At 32.5% G+C, this 25,947-nt stretch overlaps 1 protein-coding gene across 7 annotated transcripts in view; it reads left to right on the forward strand.

The window, feature by feature from the left end:
* Positions 1-25,947, forward strand: part of LOC114930018 (dipeptidyl peptidase 4 omega) — a 373,400-nt gene that overhangs the window by 228,377 nt on the left and 119,076 nt on the right. For all 7 annotated transcript variants that reach the window (XM_085489791.1, XM_085489793.1, XM_085489795.1 and 4 more), the window contains one exon: positions 7,095-7,314. In XM_085489791.1, coding sequence (XP_085345917.1) covers positions 7,095-7,314 — 220 coding nt within the window. The remainder of the gene's footprint in view (positions 1-7,094; positions 7,315-25,947) is intronic.

Genomic DNA, 25,947 nt, shown 5'->3' on the forward strand with positions numbered 1-25,947 from the left:
AAAAAAGGATAATAAGTTTAGAAAACAAAATATTTTTATTTATTTGATTTTGGTCTCGAATTTCGTTCTTTTTTTTAATTCGTATTTTTATTTGATTGATTTTGAACAGTCTCGAAAACTAAAATTTTGTTGACGATTAATATTTAAATTAAATAACGTTAGTTAATTTATATTTGCATACAAGTTTTTTTCTTTATTTTTCTTTCTATTATTACAATATATTAATTTAGATTATATACTTTTAATTATTACTTTATTATTTTCTCTGAAAAAAAGATTGGCAGACGGCAAGGCTTGATTTATTTTAACCTTCAAAATAAAATTTTTTGACAAAAGACGCTTAATATATAAATTAAATAACATGAATTAATTCGATAAATTAGCTCGAATTTTCAAGCAATTTATTTTATCTGAAGAAAAAAATTGACTTTCGAGAGAAACATAAAGACATATGATTTAAGACAAATTTCTCACGAGCTTTGACGTATCTGCGGAACATCAGACTTGACATATCAATGCAACTGTGCATCTCAATTTGCCCCTCGGCTCGCAAAGATAGAGAGAAGAGTCGCTTTACATACGTCAACGAAATGTGTCAGTTTCCGATATGCGTTTTTTTTATTTTACGGGATGGGAATTTTTCGATATATGGTAGTCGGTACTTACAATCGGTTTCGAACGCGATCGAGTGAGGGCACTCTCGATAACAATACGCCACGTTGACGGCTCAGTTACAAATTATGGATCTTCAAAGAGCGAGATGGTATACTTGGCGTCTCGCCAGACCAGCTTCCATCACATCCGCTAAATTTTTTAGCTCCTTTTGCTCATCCACCGACCATCGACGTGGCTCATGCAACACCACCGCGAAAATCAATATTCTCGAGATAAAGTATGAGCGTGATTCCGCAGCGCCACGTGCCCCGTCATACACGTCCGAAGACAGTAAATCCCACAGTAGTGCTCACTCACTGCGTTGAATGGAGGCAGATGTTTATGCACAATATTAGATTAATAAAATACATATGTGTATCTTAGGCACCTTTCCCTAAATTTTTCGAAAAAGCTTTAAAAGAGCTACTAAAAGCACATCGATATATTTTTATTTCAAATTGAAGATGAGAGGAATTTTTTTATTTATATCGTGAAAAATTAAATACAAAATGTTTCGACTAAAATATATTATAGCAAACAATTATCTGTACGTCGATAAAATTATTATTTATATATGAAATATTATTTTATCTAAATTTGATATAAGACGGATCTGGCTTGTTTCTAACGAAGAAAATCATTCCAGAAAATAATTGATGTGTGGGGAACAAATGTAAAATTTTATTTCTACTTTATTACAAAACAATTTTTATTTCAATCGTGTTTTTATTTAATATTTTTAAAAAAACGTGACAATTATTTTTGATTTTTTTATATTTTATTAAATTAAGTAATTAAAAAAAAATATTAAGTAATTAAAAAATTTTTTTTTATTAGCAATTATTCCATTTAATTTCTTCTAAGAGTATGACAAAGTTTCTAGTTATTAATTTTTTAATTGTGTGTTATTATTTTATCTCGTAAGTTGAAAGAATATTAAATACTGTTACAGCATACAAATTGCGTTATTTATATATTCTGTTATCAGTTTTTACGACCACATTTAAACTGACATTTAAAATTTTTGTCTTTTACATTCGGAATACACTTAGAATTTTCAAAGTGAATAATTTCTAAGGAAACGTCGGATGCAAAAAGAGAAAAATTATTCAGGGTAATCTCTCAGGAACAAAGTTGGATCTCTCCCTAATTTGAGAAACACTGTTCTACGGAATGTGCGCCGACTTGGCAAAACGAAAAATTCGTCTCCACTCAAACTAGTTTACGACCTCCATTGCTGATATTGCGGCAAGATTGTGCCAAAGGTAGTAGGGGACGAAATGTTAACCAAAGCGGATATTGAAAACGCATAGAATTTTAAGATCGACTTTACATAATAACATTATTCTCGTGCAAAAGTCTTAATATTAAAAAATTTTTTTATCTATGTATCATCTACGAGAGAATGCAATAAAAATCATATAAAAATTGCAATGATTTTGTAGAAACTTTGCTTATATCTACTTTATTACAAGTATATAAACCTCAAATAGAATTTATAATATATAATATAATATAAAATATATTTATTTAATATATAAATACATTGTATAAATATGTATATAATATAAATATTAATATATCATAATATAAAATGTTTATAATAAATATGACAATCTGTTAAACTTATTTTCACTCTTACTTGCGACAATTTGACTTGTATACTTACGTTGGGAAGCAAAATTCTGCTCTTACAGCGAATTTTCGCAAGAGGAATATACGAGATAGCTAATCAGAATTCACAAGGAATACGCAAAGGGGAAGTCTGAGTCTGTTAATTGGCGATTCGAGTTCCGCGAAGGAGCGCAATATACATATAGGGAAACGCAGAAGATATAGGGTGGCGAACTCCCTCCTTTCTTCCTCTCTAGAGATCACGTTTGTGGAAGTAAAAGCGAACGCGTTCGATATTGCGGCACTTTGCACGTAATACCATTACCGGGTGGTGCGCGACATTTAAACTGCATTCAGACGACGGAATGGTGACGCGGTTATTTTTTGATTGGACCGAGAATGCGCTCGCGAGACTGCGATAACAAAAGTGACGGCGATTGTGAGCTAATTAGAATACGGATTCGTTCGGCGTCGGATTCATTTCAGGAATAAATAAGCGCGAGAACGCGTCCTCCGAATGTCGATTGAAAAGAATCGCGGATTTATTAATGCAGCTGCGCGCTCTCTCTTTCTCTTTATTAATGAAACTCGAATTATTTTTTAATTTTTTTTTTTTTTGAGAGAGAGAAGCGTGAAATTAGTATTCCAAAATACACGCAAACGAGGGAAGATGGTTCGTTACGAGGTATACTGCGCAGATACTGCTTAGAAAAAGAGTAATTAGGAAAATAATTAAAGACGCAGAAGACGATAAAGAGGATATTTTCTGTTAAAAAAAAGCAAAAGACATTTTTAACGTCTTTATTGTATCAGGTGATTTGCAACGACCTGTCAAAACTTTTGACAGCTTGTTCGGGAGTCAGTTTTAATTATGCTCTATTTTAAGTTTGCATTCTGACTCAAGAAGTACATTCTGAGTGCTGTTATAACTCGTACTTACGATTATTTTCGAATAATTGTTAAAAAAATTTCTAGATAAAGTATTTTTTAATTGCAACTAAATATTAAATCTATTATTTAATGAAACTTTGATCACTTCCTATTATAGGAAGGACATCGCAAATACTGCGTCAAAAAAAGTGATTAGACTTGAAAATAATTAAAGACGCAGAGGACGATAAAGATATTTTCTGGAAAAAAAAATTAACGTCAGATTTATGTGATAAAATTTCAATGTTTCAATTACTCTCTCGCTTTTCATTTGTCGCTATTCATTGAATAGCGTGGAGTAATTGATATTGTGACAGGAATATATCTTAAAACTCTGGATAAGCCGCACAGTGTAATCGCACAGAATGCGATATCATAAATCATATATACATAACGAGTGTCGATTAATTATTCTCGCGCGCGATTCAACAGCGTATCTAAAGATAAAATCGTGGGAATTCGCTGGTCGGCGCCAATAAAACGTTGCATTGTATATAAGAACGTTATCGGAAAATCGAGTGCTGCTTCTTTCAATATCTCGTACCGCGATTCTACTCACACTCGTGTATATATTAATAGGAATACGCGTTCAGAATTTCTCATTGCTTTGTATGGAAATTAGAGAATACATTAGAATTACATATTTCTCATTTTATATGTATATAATTTATATTTAATAATTCATATCGATATATAAATATATAATTTTAATTATGTATTTATATATGTGTAATTTTATTAAGTATATAATATTAAGTATATAAGTAAAATATTTTTGTATAAATAAAATTTAGTATAACAGATATTTTTATTTGAGGAATATTTAATTGGAATTAAATTTCAATCACTGTGCAATAAAGATGAATTAATTAGTTTAAAAATTGTCTAATATTTTAACGTAATAATGGAGGATTATCTATATTTAATTCGGTAATACAAAATCAACCAATATTTGAACTTAGTAATTGGAAAATTTAATATACAATAATTTTCAATACGCATACACAAACACTTTGTTAAAATTCAGGTTCGGATGACTCGTTTTCATAGAGGTTTCATCATGTCGCTTCCGGCAGATTCTCGTCGACGGAGCCACATTTCATCGACGCATAATAAATGGAAAGGCCGCGTTCTTTAACGCGACAGTGAGCTAAACTCCGAACCGTAAATCGTTTCTCCATTTTATATAGGAAAAGCGTATTCGGTGCCGTCAAGGCATTCGCTCATAAATCACACCGTGCGCGCTTGCGAGTTAAAATCGCAGGGGGTAAAAAAAAAATATATATATCGGATAAAGGAAAAATCATTTGGTCCATCATCGGACCGATATCGACCATATTGAAAAGCACATATATTTCAGGCATTTCAGAGATGCGTATATTCGTTCAAATTAATCGCAGATGGATTGTTCCATCAATTAAAATGCATTATCGCGTATTACAAATATAATCTGCATATCTTGAATATTTAATGCATCTTTAAATATTCAGTCGTATCATATATATATAATAATTTATAATTTAAAGTCGATGTTTTTTTGCAAAAAAATTTTTAGGCATTTTATCGATGTTGTAATTTTTTTATGTGTATATATAGATCTCTCTTTCTCTCACTCAATCACGTTGCGGTCAATTCTCTCGGCGAGATCGCGGCTAGTTTCGGTCATCGACGGGTCCGTGATAAATGAAGTTACGTCACGACGCCGGCGCCTTGGTTCGATAACGTCCGGCGGTTCGCGGCGATCAAATTTAATTTTGATAAAGAAGATTTATAAATATGGGATATCGCGTACACCCGCGCCACGGCGGCGCGGCAGAGTGTGCTCGGCTTTTATTTTTCCGGAAATACGAAATCCAATTTTCGATAAGACCAGCTTACACATATAGACTGGCCATTCCAACCCTCTCTTTCACTCCTCCGACTATTTCTCATCGCGCTTGGGGTTGTGCGTTCGAGAACATTATTTCGGAGCGAGAAGTTGGCTCTTTGCCGGATATGTGCGAATGCAGACCGATACATTCGACGTGTATCATCTGAAGGTTCGCGAGATTATGAGAATTTTTACAAGTTTTCGCGTATGCGATTTTTATTGTTAGATGTGAAACCGGATTTAATTTCGAACGTTGATCTAAAATTTATTTACGTCTACAGAATGGGGAAATTATCTTTACGCAATTTGGAAAGAATAAATTTTCTTGCGCGCATATATATTTATATGTATAGATTTGAGGTTTCTTACAACAAAGTTATTAATGTTATTTTTTTTATTTTTAATATAGATTAGAAGTACAGATCTTTTAGAAAAGCGAGTCTTTCATTTTTGTAGAAACGCATGTACAGACCATATAATATTGGAACGTGTATGAATTTGTACGAATAAGCTCGATTATATTGAGATATATCGATTATTTAAATTATACATTGCGAGTGCTCGAGAACATTATAAAATACGACGATGTTATACAAAATTTTTCCAGAGAAAATGAACATGGTCTTTCGAGTAGCACCGACACGTACATATGCGACATTTTAATTAAAATGCTGGAAACAAATATTGATACAAATCAAACAATCACAATAGTTGATAACTGAAGTGAAATGTACTCCAATATTTTCTATGTTTGTTTACAGAAATTGTAAATTGATTATGATAAATTCATGCAATCAATGGATCTTACATTTTCACCGATTTTTAAATCGGGTCGTTCTATTATTTTTACTTTGGAATTTTCTCTATTATTTTTCTTAATTAATAACTTTTGTTAAATTCATGTAGGACAGAGTCTGCAATATTTAAACTATAAAAAAAACACTCTTATAATCTCATCACAGAAAAAACAGTATCCTTGAGAGAATGCAAATATAATTTGATTCAAGTATATTTTATCCTTATATTAGCGCCAAATATAAATAATTTTGGATAAAGGATAATTTATCCTTAAAACAAAGTGCAAAACATTCTTGGTTGAAGCTGAAATTTACTTATAAATATTGCAAGGACAAGTGACAAGTGTGCATCGGATATAAGCGGTACTTTCAAATATATATAATAATTCTTAGTTCAAATGTGACTAAGTTTGTTTTTACCGTATGCGATTTTTCAAACAAGAATATATCTTAAGGATAAAATATACTTTACACAAACTTATTTATTATTAAGGCAAATGAAAATTTGTGATTACAAAGAGCGTTCTATGTTTAAATCAATCAAATAGCGTTCAGGAATAAAAATATACTTGAATCAAGGATTCCTTTTTTTCTGTGTATTTTTATAAGTCATTGTGTCTTCTCCTAATCCGAATAGTCATTTCTCAAGAAATCTATCGATTTTTTCCCGATATTCCGAATTTTTTCTAAAAGAGTAACAGTACAATCTGTGATTTTTTCGGATTGAAGAGCACAGAAAAAACAGTATCCTTGAAAGAATGCAAATATGCCTTGATTCAAGTATATTTTATCCTTATGATAGCGCCAAATATAAATAATTTTGGATAAAGGATAATTTATCCTTAAAACAAAGTGCAAAACATTCTTGGTTGAAGCTGAAATTTACTTATAAATATTGCAAGGACAAGTGACAAGTGTGCATCGGATATAAGCGGTACTTTCAAATATATATAATAATTCTTAGTTCAAATGTGACTAAGTTTGTTTTTACCGTATGCGATTTTTCAAACAAGAATATATCTTAAGGATAAAATATACTTTACACAAACTTATTTATTATTAAGGCAAATGAAAATTTGTGATTACAAAGAGCGTTCTATGCTTAAATCAATCAAATAGCGTTCAGGAATAAAAATATACTTGAATCAAGGATTCCTTTTTTTCTGTGATGCTGAATGTATAATTGCTGTTATGACTATTGACATTTTTGTGAACATCGATGCTTACAGGATCTCATGACGAAGACCAAGCAGCGATATCGATGGCGTTTGCTGATCTGCGGCATCGTCATCATCGTCGTCCTGGCTCTGGTGATCGCCGCGGCGATTCTTCTGACCGGCAGTCCTGATTCCGCTGCGTCGAGAACAAACAGCGCACCCGGTATCTCCCTGGAGGAATGGCTGTCCGGTTCCTTGTCTCCCAAGAGCTTCAACGGCACGTGGATCAGTGGTAAGTGCTGCACTTTGTGTTCTCTAGAAGCGAAAGAAATGTGCGCCAATTTGTTTGTACCACCAGAGATCGCCGACTTTCGACTTCTTCCTCGATTCATTATTGAGGAGCTTTGAAACGCGCGAATAATGCGTTGGATGTACGCTGTAAAGAAAATATGTGAAATTACATAAATAATAAATGTAAAATTACATGATAAATAATGAAAACGTTTCTATTATTTATCGTGTAATTTTACATATTTTTGTGTAATGTATTACATATTTTTTTACAGTGTAGAAAAAACCTTGCTTTTAACGGAGGCGTTCTTTTAAATGAATTTATTTTCCATGAAATAAAAATATATAAATTATATATATATATATATTTGTAGATTGTAAAATTTGTAGATGCTAAGCCGTGAGATAAAAAACTGTAAAAATAAAGGTGCGCAAGGTGTTGAAATATAGATGCAACATCAGCGTGTGTTTTTGTACGTTTACGAAAACACTTTTTTGATGATTTAATATAGCTTAGGATCGTTTTAAAAGTACGTGATAATTTTTAACGTGTCTCAGCTACACTAAAAGTTTTACCATTTCGAATAATGAATGAATTAATTCTGCGACTAAGTTTTTTTTTAGCAATAAATTCGAGTCTTTTTTTTTTTATTTCATTTTTTATACTTTACGTTCTGAATTTTTTGAAATTAAAAAAAATTAACTTTTGATATTTTTAAAGAGAAGATTACGCAGTTGTTGCTTTTTCCAAATTAGGAGCTCAACGATTTACAATTCATGAACGGCCGTAGCTTCAATGGTCGCGAAAAAACAGCGCTTTAAAATGAGATTCGAACGTAAAACTCGTTTGCCGATACGTTAACGTTGGGTTATTGTGTTTCGCGTACGTGCACACGCGAATCTTTTTCGAGAGAGCATCAGCAGAGTAACAACCCTTCCCGAGTGTTGTTTTTTCGGCATGCGCGATTTTTCCTCCGTTTTGCTCGTATAATAAAATTATCATATACCATAAATCTCTCGTGCGCGGGAGAGACAAAAGTCGCCCGGGTCTTTCCGCGCGAGAACGGAAAGAACGTCAAATTATATCACGAAACGTATGTCAGAGTTTGTCCGTCTCTCTCTCTCTCTCTCTCTCCATTCGCGTATTATATAACATCAAAAGAGGATAATAAATGATTCGTGCGAGGATCCCGCACAAAAGCGGACACCGAATATTTATTTCGTATATTTTTTTTTTCGTCCCTTTTTTTGTGAATAGGGCGCCGAGGTGTCTCGTCGTTGAAGCGCGCGCGAAGTTCAAACTAATTTTATATTTGAGGCGGCGCGCGCGCGCGCGCGTTCGGCCATTCTGCTTCATTCGCGGATCCATTTGTCTTTGTTACGGCACAAACCGCCGACACCGCTGTCGCGGGGGCCTATAAATCCTTTCGTCAGGTATACGGGGAACAAAAGACGGGTTTTAATGGATTTACGCTGCGCGGCCAGCTCCCTCTTTCATCCCCTTTCCGTATCTTCCTGCTCTGTCGTTTAATTCTTTTTTTTTTCCTCTTTTTTTCTGCTCGAAAAAGCCCCCTTCTCCATTTTTCCCCTTCGCGAGAGTAATTTCGCGGCCGTCCGAAAATCCGCGGGAGAGGATATTTCGGCGCGAAGAGATCCGAAATTAAACGTCGTTCCGAAAAAAATTGTCGTCGCGCGTTTTCGCATGGATTCGCCGAAAAAGTCGTACGACTTGCAGAGCGAATGCAATCTGCGAATATATCCGACCGTTCGATATCAAATGCATAAAGTATGACAGAAATGGGCCCCGATACGTCGGGAGCGTATTCTGCTCGAAATGAGCAGAAAATTCATATAAACGTGTGCCTGAAAAAATACATCATTTTTACAACATATGTTATAATCGTGTTCGGATCGAAATTAAAATAGTTGCACAAAGCGTATTATATTTTATTTCCAAAAACATAAAATAGTAAAAAAAGTAATATTCTCGTATCTCGAAATAATTTATTCTTAAATAAAATGGGTAAATTGTTTTTATCCAAAAATTTCCCATAAACACTTGTCAAACGTCTTGACAAAATAAAGGACCTTTTTTGAGTCTATCTAATCATAAATTTTTAAAAATTTTGCTTTTAATTGGTTTGTTAATATATAAATAATTATTCCATCCCCTTCTCCCCAAAAACAATTATTTTTCATTAAAATATTTCTCAGCAAAAGCTAAAACGTTTCGAAAAATAATATCAATGTAACGAATTTTGTTGGCTGTATTTTATTAAATTGAACGTCCCACGAATAATAATATTTCGAATATAATTTTAAATTTACAAAAGTGGACTTGTGGAAATAACTTGCAAAGCTACCCGATCATTTTATTTTTACGTATTTATTTTCAATGTTTTTCCTACACGGTATGTATCGTACGTCATACATCGTACGTTTGTTTTATAACTCGTGGATTTTATCAAGTTGTTCCAAAACAAAGCATTGCTCTCATTTATAAATTCGTTTAACGTACGTACGACAAAAATGTAACTATTGTATTATTGCAATTATATACTTATTTGAATTTTTAAATAAAATATTTAAGAATTGTTCCGTAACGAGAATTAAATATTTGATAATTACTTATTGCAATAATCGCTCGCTTTTTGCGTAATATAGCAAACATAAAGTGTAGGTTACCTGTTTTTTTTTTTAAATTATAAATTATATTTAAAAAATCTCGCGTGCGCTTTTTTTCTCTTTCCTGTTTTGGAATAAATTAATTTTTGTTACAAGTGATTTAATAATTCTGAACGCTATTTATTCTTATCTGGAAATGATGCACAGTAATATATAATAGCAAATTTGAATACACTAATGTGCACACTAATGTGCGTTTTAAAGGCCATTGTACGCAAATTGATATAAAAGCATATAAACGGTTCGCCGAATGAAAACGCAGCATAAATCATCCTTCTATTCGGCAGAATTTATACCGGACGTTTTATGCTGATTAAGATATTTTCATTTTAAACTTACGCGTTTGCATAAAATTTCTGACGAACTTATTTATATGTATAAATCGATGTTTGTATTGTATTCAATCAAAATTTACATCACAAGTTACAGAATATAAACATGTGTAATACTAATTCAATATCGTGAAATTGGAAAATATCAGCCTCTATTTTTTTATCTTGATTTTATTATATATATATATATATATAAATTAATTTAAATTATATATTATAATATATATATATATATATATTATAATATATAATTTAAATTAATTTATATATATATATATATATATAATAAAATCAAGATAAAAAAATAGAGGCTGATATTTTCCAATTTCATTATAATATATATATATATATATATATATATATATATATATATATATATATATATATATTATAATGCAAGTCGCAGTTTAGCAATTTTCAGCTTTTCCGTGGTGGAAGATACAGAATTACTGCATATATATATATATATATATATATATATATATATATATACGTACACATAGAACATACACATACATTCGAAATCCACGGTAAGAGTTGCTGACACACTGCGAACTGTCACTTGTTTTGATGTTGAGGCGGTGGTTTCTACCGCATGCGCTACCCAAAATAGTGACATACTGGAAAAGAGAGGAACAAGAAGAATATACTGTCAGAAAATAGACTTGAGAGGTATATATCCGGATATCCCGCCTCGAGAGATATTTTTTGAAAAATGTTGAATCCATTTCTTTTACTACATTTAATCATCCTATAATGCAAAATAAATTCTTCCGAATATTGACGAGCCTCTAATAATTAATTTAATAATTTTTAAATTACATTAATTATACACGGGATGCTATTATACGAGAGAATTGTCTTTTAAAATTTGCCCTGAAAATCATGGTAATCGTGCGACAATATATGGTATTGAAAGAATCTTATAAGAATTTCTCTGATTAATATTTACCACAATAAAAATATTAATATGTAAATACATAGTAAATATTAATCAGAGAAACTTTTATAAGATTCTTTCAATACCATATTTTCTCTGTGTATAAAATTATTATATAGTATTATATCAAATTATTGTAAATCTATACAGGTATATTGCGAAAAAGGAACTATCTCTCTCACTGGTTTTGTCTAACAATAAGTATATAGAAAGCGCAAATAATTGCATGTGGCGGTACAATAGACTTATTGTTGTACCTAAATGGAGATCGCGCGGTGTTTTACGCCGCACTCTCTCTCTCTCTCTCTCTCTCTCAGCAGTTCTCCCTTAACGATGATAAAGTTCCGCGCATTCGTAGTGATTACGGGAAACGGCAAAATATATTTCCACCGAACTCGATACTCTCGAAACGCATCTCTGCGTCGATCAATATAATTACGACAATGCGCGTGGAAGCAACGCTCGATCTAGAAAAGCTCGCGTTCTCTATTTCTCTCTGCGTTTTCGCATCTCTTCCCTTTTGTAGCTCGTGGCGAGATGGGCGCCTCTTAAAAAGTAACGAGGTCGAGTCCATTCGGGCCAAGGAATCAGAGAAACTCACGTAAAATGTATTAATGGTGCCTGTCGGAAATCCCCATACCATCTGAAATTTTCTCTCTCTTTCTCTGCTGTAACTTTATTTTGCGTGTCCTTCTTCTTAACGATTCGGTTCATTATTTTTCGGTAATATATGAATTAAGCTCTCGCGGTATCGTCGATTTTATTAAACAAGTATATTTAATATTGAATAAGACTTATTATTAAATCGCAGTTTGACGCGAACGCAAAGTTACTTTTTTTCTTCTTCTTACGCCGGGTTGATGACAAATTTATCAGCTTATTTGTTGAAGCATTTTTTTTTACCCGCGAGTGTGTGTGAAATTTTATCGAAATTAAAATATTTTGAAAAATTTATACTTGAAGGACAATACGATAATATAAAATTATTATTTTTCACCATATTTGCAGCGAAATATTAATTCGTACTAATATTATATACACAGAGTTTATAAAAATTTATATTAACGTTTTATAAAGTGCAGGTTTATGTTACAGCAGGCATGTGACGTAATATGATATAATAAAATCATATTTGATAGATGTATTTTGTGACAAAGACGAAACGTTTTAGATTTATATCCATATTTAAAAAAAAAAATTATTAAAATTCGAATAATATATTTTTCTGTTTTTCGTATGGTGTTATGTTAGAATAAAAAAATGTGTGGAAACAAACAATTCTATTAAAATGGAGAATTTATTATTATATTATTTTTAATTAATTTTAATATTAATTTTACTCTATATATATACACACACATATATATAGCGTTTAATTCGCGTACAAAATTTTTGACAAAAAACAAACAATTCTATTAAAATGGAGAATTTATTATTATATTTTTAATTAATTTTAATATTAATTTTACTCTATATATATATATATACACACACATATATATAGTGTTTAATTCGCGTACAAAATTTTTATTTTTATTTTTAGCTTTTAATTAAAAAAACTTCGATATAGATCAATATTTTTATTATAAAAAGATTAATAAATCTTAAAAACATCTTTCAAGCAGTTTCTTCGAGACTTTATAGAGGAAATGGCTCTATAATGACTCTAGAAATATTTGCCAAATTGAAATTGTCAAGAAGCATTTTTCAATCAAGTGTTCCAGATGAAATTTATTTGTGTAGAATCTAAAAAAATGTCACATTTTATAGAGGAGATAACAAAATTGAAAGTATCCCTCGCTACCTTTGAAGAGTTCTCGACTTTATATTACGTACTTTGGAGGGTCCCCTCGAATATAAAAAACTTCACAAATATTTGTTCAGTTATTGGTTTATAATACTTTACGTGACTCACCTGTAGCTTAATATTTAAAGAAAGAATAGGGGGAGAAATTAATTAGAGCTGCGAGCGAATTTCGGCGAAATACGTTTCGATGAGAGAAACGTGGGAATATGAAAAAGAGCAGCGTCGTTAGAGGCGATTCGACGATGGCGGTTTTGCAAAGCGGGAAGAGAGAACGAGAAAAGCGTGCGCTCTATAGCGTTAATCATGGCGGTTGATGAGAGTTCTACGCGGAACCGCAGCCCACCATCTACTTCGCATCAAATTGAGGTAACTCGGAGGAGGGTGGTTAATTACCACGCGTGTGCATTCGCCCGTAAACCTGTCCGTCGGTTTTCAGGCTTAATTAGATCAGCGCGCATTTCGGATCTTTTCCGATCGTACGATTAATTCTCGTATAATTCCTCGATGAAAAGGGCGAATCGCACCGAGTGATTATTCGACAATATGCTCATTTCATTTTAAGAATTCTTCTCTCTTTTCTAATTGCTACTTATACATAAACTTGGATTTCTTCGGAGATTCTTCTCGATTTTCTTGAGGAGGGAAAAAGTTCGATCTTAGACTGAAAATCTCTCTTACGGAGATTTTTATATTTTACGGTATTATATGGTATATATATAATAATTTTTTTAAACCCATTACGCGTCTTATTAAAATGTGAAATGTTAATCCCTTGGATCAAAATTGATAGAATAGGTGGCAATAATCAAGAGATTAATAATTCATTATTAGAATTATGATCGAAACATATAATTTAATTATGTAATTATCAAACGTGGTATGCGGTATGTGTGGTATGCGCATATGCATCTAATGTTAATTAGGCGCTATATAAGTTTGATTAGCAAACACTAATTAATTTGGCCACTTCTATTAAATGTAATTTGCATGCATTGATATTTTATTATACAATTTGAAAGTTAAATTAGAATAAAAAAAAATCTGCAATTTTTTGCACACATGAAATTAACTTTATACGTAATCATCATTTTTGTACCTCAATTAAAATTTATATCAGAAATTAGCAGGTTTTTCAATTCAAAAAATTTATTTGTATTTCCTTTTTATTAGTTGCTTAAAAAATTTTTGCAACATTATTGCAGGATTTTATTTTATTGACATTTTGTTCCACGCATTTCCGCACCGCGTTTTGTTCGTCGATTTTTATCAATAGCTTTAATCACAATTTACAGAATATCTCATTACACTTTTTTATATTTAATTTCGTTCTATGGGCAGGTATTAAATTACCGAATATTTTATTGCACTTTTATATTTAATTTCGTGCGGTATGGCAAGCAACAAGTGTGGTTGTTTTAATTTTAATTAAAATTGTTAACGAATACATACAGTCGCGGTATAATTGATAATCATCCGCGTTTGTTGTTTGCCACGAAACGTTAAATTAAATCAATTCCGAAATCGGCACCAATTACACATCGGGATATTAAAATGATCTATTCGCGTTTTGCATCACACACAATATTCAGATCTAGTCGCGAAAATATGACAATGAAATAATATAATGCACCAGTTGCATAATTTCTATTGCCCTTATAGGTCTTTTGACTGCAACAAAATTGCAATTCAGTCAGGCTTTTATAATTACAGGAATTAGGCGAATGCATGTTATCTACGTTATTAATTATTATTTATATGCATGAAATTGCGGATTATTTGAAAGTTAAGATTATTATAATTGCATCAACAAGCAAATAAATAATTGTAGCATTTTTTCAAAATTTTGTGCGTTTTGCATAAAGAAAAGTATGATGCTATTTTAGTTTATAAAATTACAATTGCGATTCTCTTTAATTTATAATTAGACGAAAATCACAAATTAATGATATATTATCGTGAATGTATCTTTAGAAAATTTACAATTTATATTGCTTGAAAGATAAATGAAAGATAAACGATGAAATATTATCTTTATTTGGGGAAAAAATAAAATAAAATTACATAACAATTTATTTTTAAACCGCGCGCACATTTGATCAATCAGCAATCTCGATAATTAACATTTTGGAACACGGCAAGTACAATGAATTCTAACACGCGATAAATTAACAAAGATGTGCTAACACAAGAGTGAGAAATATGTGGACAGAGATATTTTATCGCTTCGACGCTTGGAAATAACGGTTGACGTTATTTGATCGATAACTCGTCGCATTGTCCGAATCATCCTCGTCGAAGGTGAGATTCATACATCACCGAATTTTATTTGCGAATCTTCGTTTTGATATTTTGATAAAAATTTCATCCCGGCCTCCCTTTTGGCGACTACAATTATTACGCGTTTTACCCGTTCCGATTTTCTGCACTCGTTTTCAAATCCTCTGTCGCCGTGAATTGTTTCGGAAGACTTCCTGTTTCCGAATTATATCACTACTCTTTTGCTCGTTTGTTTCCCCCTATTGAGCAATTATTTTTTTAATCGATTTTTTAGCCACTTAAATAATAGCTTTGTGCTAGAGTTTATCAATAAAATTGATCTTTTAAATTATTCGTTTCAATTAAATTTTGAATTGTTCATTTCTGTTATGTATAATTTTATTGCAAGAGAAACGTAAAAATTGAACATTTTCCATCAATATTCGTATAATTTTATATTTTTTTTGAAAAATATAATACATCTAAAATACACGCGTTAAAATATGAAAGCAACGTCGTCGAATAATTCCGGGAAAACAAAGTGACGTAAAGTGTTGCTGCATTTTATACTGTCATTTTCGGTATTATGGGAGACGGGGCGTAAACGTGTTACAAAGGGGGATTTTCGCGTAGAAGTTTCCACTCCGAAGTGGCTGGTCGAAAGGTTTCGCCACCTGTCTTGCTACAATTGAAACAAACAACATTCGTCCGACACGATTCCGAGGGATACCCAACTTGGGCAGAGAGATATTCGCGTTTTAATACGAATGAGAGAACGATAGAAAATGCAGAAATAATCACGGAGAGATCTATGTATTCTCTCTCTTTTGTGCTTCCCCTAATAAAATTCCTCGATAATTCACCGGTTACTCAAAGTAATTATAATTTTTTTTTTGCACGCTGAGAATCCTTTTTTAATTTTATATATAACGCTGTAAAATGTTTTTTTCTTTTTCACGTGCTCGCTGAAATTGAACGGATGATATGTGGACAAAGTGAATATTTCACGCTACGCATGTCGCGCATTTTTTTTTTATCAAATTATTGTGCCCAAAAAAAAGGGGAAACGGTATTTATTGGAGCGTATTGCATGAGATTGGCGATTAAAGTGGACCCGGCAAAGTTCTGCGCATATATTCCGTTACATGATTTTATTTCATTACATGTCACAGTTGTTATATTACCTTCTCTACATATATGTACGTCGTTTTACGCTTTATGAAGTTACTAGCTGCATAATAAGGATTTAATTGAAAGCATTGATATATTTTATTTTTTATGAAGTTTATTGCAATTTTCAACAAAATTATTTAAAAGCAGATATACTCTTTTTAGTATTCATATAGTTAATTGCAATATGCTGCTGCAAAAAATATAAGTGATCGATTACGTGAAATTGCAAGGAAGAAAGCGTGATAAGATATAATAGTTCCTAACTTATTGCTTATTACAGAGAGAGACATTCGTAAAAGTTGTCTCTACAGTTATAAATTGTTGAATCGCTTAACTCTTCCGAAACTGTACGTGACGGAAGAGATCATCGCGCCCCTAACAGAAACACGTGACTTTGCATATCTAATACTATACTTTACTTCCTTCGCATTTGAGTTTTCGAACTACGTTTGCGACTATATATATATGCTCAAAATCTGGAAATCTTCACTCGAGAATATGGAATAGAATGTAAAATGAAGTTTGGGAAGTAAAATTCTCTCAAACTTTAGTAGCAAAGGCTACTAAATGAGCAAAGTTACCGAAAGCTTAAAACAAGTGTCACATCTCTACGATTGTCTTAATTCCTCCGCGTTATACTGTACATTGATAAAATTAGAAGTAAACCTAAAAGATGACGTGTATATTTTGCAATTGCTCGCGATAAGCTCGAGGATTTTGCAAGTATAATATATTCAATATTAACGCTGAGATGTTTATAAGAAATATTTAATAATGATTTTTATTGATATATTATTACAACAATTTTATTTCCATTACAATTTTCGAACTGTGAAAAATTTTATATTACCGTCATACATGGATTATAAATTAAATAATTTTTTATTGTGAAATATACATGCGCAATTAGTTATTTACATGTATGATATTTATCGCAAATTAATTAAATTTTTCAAGTTTTCAATATTATATTTTTTCAAGAATCTCAGAAATGTATAAAAATTACACAATATTGAAAAAATTTAATTTTCAATGTAATACATACAATAGTATATTTCGAAATTATATGAATTGCAGGAGATAGAAATAAAATTGTTTTATATTCTCCATTTTCCACGATTTGCGAATCTTTCTCTAGTTAACTGTGAAAAAAAGCTTTGACTAAATAATTTGAATTTTTGCCTTTATAATTTAATTACAAATGTTAAATGTGTGTAAAATTCAGGCCTGCATTCTTGACACTGGAAACGACGCACTGCGAAGTACAATCGTAGAAAATTGAGAAATAAATTGCGTTTATCTCTCGCATAACAATTACCCTTGATAATACAGGAGAGGACAGCATCATATATACGTCAGACTCAACTCGCGACGAAGTTAGCGACGAAGTGTATCACTCTGCGAGAGTGAAGGGGTTAAAATCGTGTTTGGCGCACGCACAACGCCGGTAATCAATGGTCCGTGTACAGGAGAGCGAGGAAACTCTGCACACATACGCACACATACGCGCACACATACGTACGTGTATGCGATATGGTGTCGCGGGACAGGCCCGCAATTTGCGACAGTAGCTCGGATCTCACGCGCGCGATTCACGTACGCTAATGAACGCCTATATACGAAATTCCCTTGATTGCGACGGGCCGCCATCTTCTGAGAACGTCTCATCGATGAACAGCAATTAAGATCCGCACACGTGGCGATGATGGATCGGGGTAGCTTTCCTCGATTGATTGCGGGAAGATGAGCGAAATTTTTGTTAACCGAGACAGTCATTTGACGAATGGCGTCCTGCCATCATCTGTCATCTGTCATCTCAGCTATGATTCGAAATTATAATTGAATTATTGTGAGTGAATTATTATACTTTTACTTCAATTATTAATAATTTTATTTATGATGCGCGTTATATTGTAATATAATAAATCGCGACAGTTATTGCTTGACAAATGACATTTTGCGATCAGCTGTTATCTGTCATCTCGGCTGATTCTTCTCCAAAATTCTCGAGGAGGTATAATTGAATTATTGTGTGTGAATTATACATTTTTACATTAATTATTAGTAATTTTATTTATGGCGCACGGTATAACAAATCGCGACAGTTATTGCTTGACAAATGATACTTTGCGATCAGCTGTTATCTGTCATCTCAGCTGATTCTTCTCCAAAATTCTCGAGGGGATATAATTGAATTATTGCGTGTGAATTATACATTTTTACTTTAATTATTATACATTATTTGCACGCTATAACAAAACATTTCAAAAACAAGTGAAATTGTTGTTAAATCGCGACAGTAATACACTTGACAAATGACACTTTGCGATCAGCTGTTATCTGTCATCGCAGCTGATTTTTTTTCAAACTTTTCGAGGAGAAATTATACCTAATCTATTCTATATTGCTTGTAAATTATTTATACAAGCAAAAATATGAAAGTGTATTCGTTTCTATTTAAAGAGAGAATATAGATACTTTAGGAGATTTATCAAAATTTAATATGTCAAAAAAAAAAAAAAAAAACACTGGAAAGAGAAGCCACGTGTTGTCGATTAGTTTGGTGAATCTTTAAAAAGTTGGGGAGACAAAAAGAGAGGGAGAGAGCGTCAGCCCTTAAAAGTCGAGAGAAACTTACTTCTTTCTAAAAACTTTCAATCTCTAATACAGTCAATTCGAAAACCACGAATATTCAAACAAGCGTGTTGAGGTTCTCTGCGCGAAAAAAAAAAAGAGAAAGAGGGGACAGTAATTGCCGGTTCGCCGCCGCATGGCTGTTATATTAGTGGCAAAAAGTACCGTTAATTAAGATACAATACGAAGAAACGAGAGACGAGTTTTCGAAGGCGGTAATTGGTAACCAGGCCAGGAGGATAGGTTCTCTCGTCCTTTCGCCGCTGCGAAGAAAACTTTGTTGCTGTACCATTCGCGGCGCGAGAGCGCGCATAATGGCCGCTGATTAAATCCGTTTTCACCCCCCTCCCTCTTCTCCCCCCGAGATAAAACTCGCGGATTAAAACGGTCAGCCGGCTGGTCGAAAGTTTCTCTCCTCCGCCTACATATACATATATATATAGAGAGAGTTGGTATTTCCGAGCTGGCGCGTTTATCTGCCGGAAGTCAAAAACCGGAGAAGGAGAAACCTTATTGATTTCGTTATTATTAATTGCGCGTTGATAATTTTGTTAGAGCGAGAGGTGATGAAAAAAATGAAGAATCTCCTCCTCCGAGCTTCTTCCTTGAATTTAATATTCGATGAGTCGCGCAAATTAAACGTGAAAAGTTTCGAATATATAGACAGTCGGAGAAATCTAATTTGGCGATGTTATGAAGCGAGAGCTGAAAATTTTCCGATTTGATTTTCTCCCGGGCCTTTCTTCCAATTAACGTCAACGGTACAATTTATGTACAATTTAAACGAGAGACAATTGCACACACATTGCGCGCGTGATTATTTCACGATCGATCAAATAGTTAACTGAGAATTGCATTAGCCATCGAAATTAGTTCCTTTGATATCGCTAACAGCAATTACTGGAGCGCCATCGTGTAAAAGTAATACAAAGCAATTAGAACGAAGGCAATTAGCTTTAGATCAATCTTCTAATTTCGTCGATTAAACGTATGTATATTTTATTTCGTATATTTATCGAGAAGTGGAAATTCATATTTTTAGTAACTCCGTTATTCGATGTATTATATATATATATATAAAGTATATACGTATTTTATATATTTTTTATAATTTATTTTATAATAAATATATAAATCGATGTTTTTCTATTATATAATTAAATGCAAAAATTTTAAGTTTATCGTATGTGTACTTGTCTCTTCGATCACGTTTGATTATGTAACACTTGAAAAATAATTTATCTCGAGAATTAAATTTTCTTCCGCAACTCGAATATATAAAAAATTCGATTAAAATATAATTTTTGTAAATTGTATGTTGTATCTCGATAAAAAGACGAATGAAATTCTTCCTATAAAGAATATCCTGTAAAATCGCATCTGTGTTCAAAGATATTTCTATTTCAGCGACGAAATAACTGACGCGGTTGCGCGAAGTAATAATCTGAAATTTTTATCGTCGTGTCAGCATAACTTCCGTTTCGGTGGATAAAGCCGTATGAGAAGCGTGTTGGTTGCACGAGCTCTCTTTCTCTCTTTTTTTCCTCTCTCTGTCTCTTTCACCGCAACAGGCGAGGCTCGACCTGCTCCTGGAACCGAGCCATTCCTATAGGAACTTTAACGAGACTGGCTAAAGTAGCGTACGAATCAAAAGTGTCCGACCGCGATACAGTCATGCGTGATGTCATATGGAAAGAGAGGATGCAAAAAACTGCATTTCTTACGAGAAGAAGATCGAGAATTCGGCACTTGGGCACGTACGTCTCTTTTTAGAAAGCATCGCCGAATCTTAATCACGTTTCGAATCTCTTCATATTCATCGACATCGAAAAGTGAAGTAACAAGTTTATGAAGTAACAACAATATGAAATGACGGATTAAATCTAAATAATGAAAGAATTGAATGGGAATTTTAACAGTTAATGTTCTTCTTTATTTTACATTTTGTAATAAAATAGAAAACAAATCGAGAATAATAATAATCTTAGTGTCATGCTGAATTTATCATTTTATACGAATTTTTACGATAGTTTTAGTCTAATCATCTTTCTTTCTGTTCTTGTATTTTTTACAAATATTTTTAGAATTATATTTATATTATTTATATATTATTGCTTCTTATCTTTATTCACATGCTAGTAAAATGCGCGATAAAGATTAACTTTGTTTAACACAAGGGAAATATATGGCTTAATTTTATCGTGTTTCTTTAATATTGTCTGATTAATCTGTCTGTTACTACATGAAATTGCTTTGTCGGACTTTACGGGCTCTCTACTACTTTAGTGTTAATGAATATTATATCTTTAATGCATAAACAGTTTCTCGCTTTATATGGGAACGTTATCTCTAATTATGCATTTAATCGTTCTTCTCTTGAGGGAATTCTCATGTATTCTTGTACACAAAAACTCAAGTAATTAATTCAAGTTAATTATCTACCTAGATATTTATCATACGTTGATTTGTGAAGTATCCTTCATTTATAAAGCATAGTTTAAGGCCGGACTGGAAAAATATAATATCAGTGTATTTTATTTAAATTGTAATATGTTTTAATGTGTTTTATGTGTATTATAAGTTACGAGTTATTTCATTTATTCGGATTTTATACGATTAAGAACTTGGCCGAAATATTTTTTACTTTTACTTATTCTTTGACTTATTCTATAGAATAGAATATATGCCATATTAAAATTTGTTTTATTATTTTTTAATAGAATCACGTGCGAAGTTTCCAGTAAATAATGTAAAATTACATGTACGTATAAATTAGGAGGATTATTTTCGTAAGAATGTGCGTATATATCGGAGTGCATATTCATTTGCGAAGCGCGAAATTGATGGCGATGTGTATTTCCATATGCAAGCACTTGGCGCGTTTTATTCATTCATTCATTCATTCATACATCCTTGAATCATCGCGGTATGTTAGCTCGCCGAGAGAATTTCCCTCTAATTCATACGTAAATATTAATTGACCGGATTGATTGGGCTGAGAGAAACGGGGAATCGAGCGGAATGAAGGATCTGTGAATGCGTGGATTTCTCGAGTTACGTACGTGCAGAGATCGGTTCGGTGCACGATGCGGATTTACGTGCAAAGCTCGTAAGAAGAGATCTTGTGGTCGTTGAACGGGTGGAGGCACCTATACAAGGACACGCGCGAGCTCGCGACTGCATTTTCTCGCAAATGTCAAAGACGAGTTTTACGCCGGCTGCGTCTTTTTCGGTCGCGTCCAGAGTCTGTCTCGTTGCCCGTTTTATGATTATTATGGTTGCATGAGTTGACTTTCTCGGAGTGCATTTTTTCGCAGAATCCCAGGGTGGTCTATTCTTTGGAAAAATTCATAAAACTATAGGGATCAAGAGTTTGTTTTTGCTTCGAAAAATCCGAGAGTTCTCGTGAAAGAGACTCGGGGATTTTTTTTCAATAATTATGCCTTTAATCATTTTATTCTTTTTATCAGCGATATTTAAAAAATATATTTGCGATGCTTAAATTTTTATTAAAAATTTCGTTTAGATTTTAATAATATTTAAATAAATTAGTATTTATCTATTATAATTTATAACAAAGTATATTTTTTGTTTTATATTTTTATTTTATATCTTTGCATATATTTTTAGATAATGATATATTGCATTTTATTATTGTCCAAATTAATTTTACGATTAGCAATTTAATATTAAATGCTAAAAAGTTTCATTCTCGTTAACTTTCTTTAACGATTTGTACGAATAAGAAACTTTAAAAAGCGCTTTATAAAGTACTCATTTTAAAAAGCTGCTTCTAAACATTTTTCAATTCTATTTGTATTTTTAAACGAAAATAGCTGGAAAGAAACTCTCAGGAAATTTTTTAATGATTTCGAATAAACACTCTGAGAAACGTTATTACAACAAAAAGTTACTAAGAGTCTCAGAAAGGATATAACATCTTTTTACATATACATAATACAAGGTCGATTATTTGTGGTAACACATTAATAAGAAAACTTAAACAAGACATTAATCTTTTATACAAAAAAATATCAAAAATATATTGTATATACTTATATATATATATAAAATGATAGAATAATTTATCAGATGCATACATGCGAGATATAAGAGATTACTTTACTTACGTCGGAACGTTAATGTTAGGAATTTTAATTAATTCTTTGCCGACGTATGATGTTTTTGCATTCATTTGTTAGATATTTTTGCTCGACGGAATTTTAATTGGTTTATATCCATACGCTGTTTATCTCCATTGGCGGAAATGAGGAACAGTTTCCTCCTTTTTCTGGTATAGAATACGCGCGTAATCCGAATTAATATCGGAATGAAATTTCCGGCAACGGAATGAGAGAGGAGAGAGCAATCGAGGGCGCGAAGGAATGGAAAAAAGATCCGGATGTAATAGAAATTCGATATGCGAGGAACGAGATGTTGCGGCGACCGCGAGAATCAATAAAGTAAATTAAAAGTAATTAAACGCCAGCTCGCGCGCGAATGAAAAAAGGACGAATCATTTCGGAGATTCCGACAAAAAGGCTATGTATGACGAATAAAGGAGAGCAAGACGAATGACGTATAGAGACAGAAAGAGATGGAAAATGGGGGCGAATGTTGTGCAATTAAACGCGATATCGTTAGCAGCCGCAGGAAATAAAAGCTCGCGATCCCGTCTGGTGATTCGATTGAAATAATTGGCGGATTGTTTGCGGTTCGTTCATTATTACATCGACAGCTAACTGTTTATCGCGTTTTGCATAAAACGACCTCGCGCGCATCCCTCGAGAGAGAAAGAGAGAGAGAGAGGAGTTGCGAATTATTAATTCGCGCAGACGACGTATGGTTTGGAAAAGGGAGGGAACGTTATATATCGCTTTGGGAAACTGACACATTTATATAAATAACGTGAATTGTGAAAACGTACGTCCCTCGCAGAGCAAAGTTCAATCACGATATGTATTATATATCGTTACACATCGATTACACGTCGATGCGACGCAAACCGGGTACACATAATTTGCATAGATATGTGTAAGTAATTATTAATTGCGCGACGCATGACAATCAGCCCACGTGGAGAGGGAGGACGACAAAACGTGACGCGTTTATTACCGTATGGATTGTACGCGCAAGTTGTGACTGCTAAATGTATTATTTAACGACAATCAAGCCTCGTTAATGGGTACTTACTGCAAATTATCTGCGAATATCTCCCGCACGATGTGATATAATATTACACAACGCTGTGTTTCATTTATTTTGTTAATATATAACTGTTACCTCATTATATGTCAATATTTTTGGAAAGAGATTCGGGAAATGACGATTATACGTGAAAGATGTTGAATTCGAAATTTTAATCGTTCAATTGTTTTAATTGTCAAATTTTATTGTTAAATTTTCATTGGAAAATTGTTGAATTGATTTAATTGTCGAATTGTTTCGATTGTTAATTCGATTATTAAGTTTTAATGGTTAAATTCCCGAACTTCTCTCTGCAAAAACATTATCCGTCGTCTCGTTTTTTTTTTTTTTTTTTTTTTTTTGAGTCTTTGCTTTACTTTTTCTGAATATGAATGCGGGACATTTCTTACAGTAAATACCAGGGAGAGAAACGTACGAACCATAAAACTGGCACAAACTCTTGTAACTCTACTCTTTCGAAGTGCTCTTTCGAAATAGCGACTGCTTTCGGTCAAACACACATCGTAACTCCCACAGAATCGTATTAACGTGGACGTAAAAGGATATCGTACGTGTCCCACTTCTGTGGGGAATTTAAAATTTCCGGAAATTTGGAAGTCTCCTGGAAAGGGGAAGGATATGTAAAAAAAAGGAAAAAGATCGATAAGGACGTTTCTGTCCTCCATAGAAGTTTCAAAAAAACAATTTTTTCAATATACATCATCATTAGGAATGTCAAAAATAATGATTAGGGCGAGGAAAAAATTCAATCTATATCATCGAAATTAAATATTAATTATTAGGTTTATCACTAAACTCTTTTCTAACAAGGGAATTAATAAAATATTTTTGCTCATTAAACATATATATATATATATATATATTTATTTTTGACATTTCGAATGATCGTAAAATATATATAAAAAAATTGTTTCTGGGAAATCCTGTGGGGAGCCAAAAAATATCTTTATTGACTCTCTCCTTTGTGTATTTTTTATAGATATAAAACGAGTTTGCATGCTATTGTCAACAAGAAAAAGTAGTTTCTGCTTCTGCGGAAATACTTAAAAGAGTTACTCACCTAGTTTTTCCTCAACGAGTTCAAAAGTGTATTTTTTTCAATAATGTTTGCGAAAAATTCCCAAAATGGCGAAGTTATCCCCAATGGAGGCGAATGTGTAGATTACGATGTTGTATATGGTATACAAGAGTAGAAAAGCAAAGTCGTGTCGTGTGCGATGCTTATTAACGAGCAACACTTTTCACTCTTCAGCTTGTTTTCTCACACACCTTCTCTGATATTCTTATCATGCGATAGCACTGAAATATAATTTTCAACTTTATTAGATATCGCGCACGTTTAATATTATTTCAATATCCGTCTCGAAACTTTCATTCGATTTTCCTTCGTTTATTCTCTGTGAAGAGCTCCATCTTCCATTAATATCCTTTTGTCTTTTATTCTCATACACAGGCTTGAAAAAAGATTGATATATAAATCTTAATCCTCGCGATAATTATGTGGAGTGAGATAATGAAGTTGCTTGAAAATCAAATACGATAATAAGACTGGAACAAACGAATGGAAAAGTAAAATAAAGTCGCGAAACTTGTTCCGCG

This window comes from Nylanderia fulva, unplaced genomic scaffold, assembly GCF_048542155.1.
Source record: "Nylanderia fulva isolate GAGA-0341 unplaced genomic scaffold, ASM4854215v1 Scaffold9, whole genome shotgun sequence".
NCBI classification, from domain to species: domain Eukaryota; kingdom Metazoa; phylum Arthropoda; class Insecta; order Hymenoptera; family Formicidae; genus Nylanderia; species Nylanderia fulva.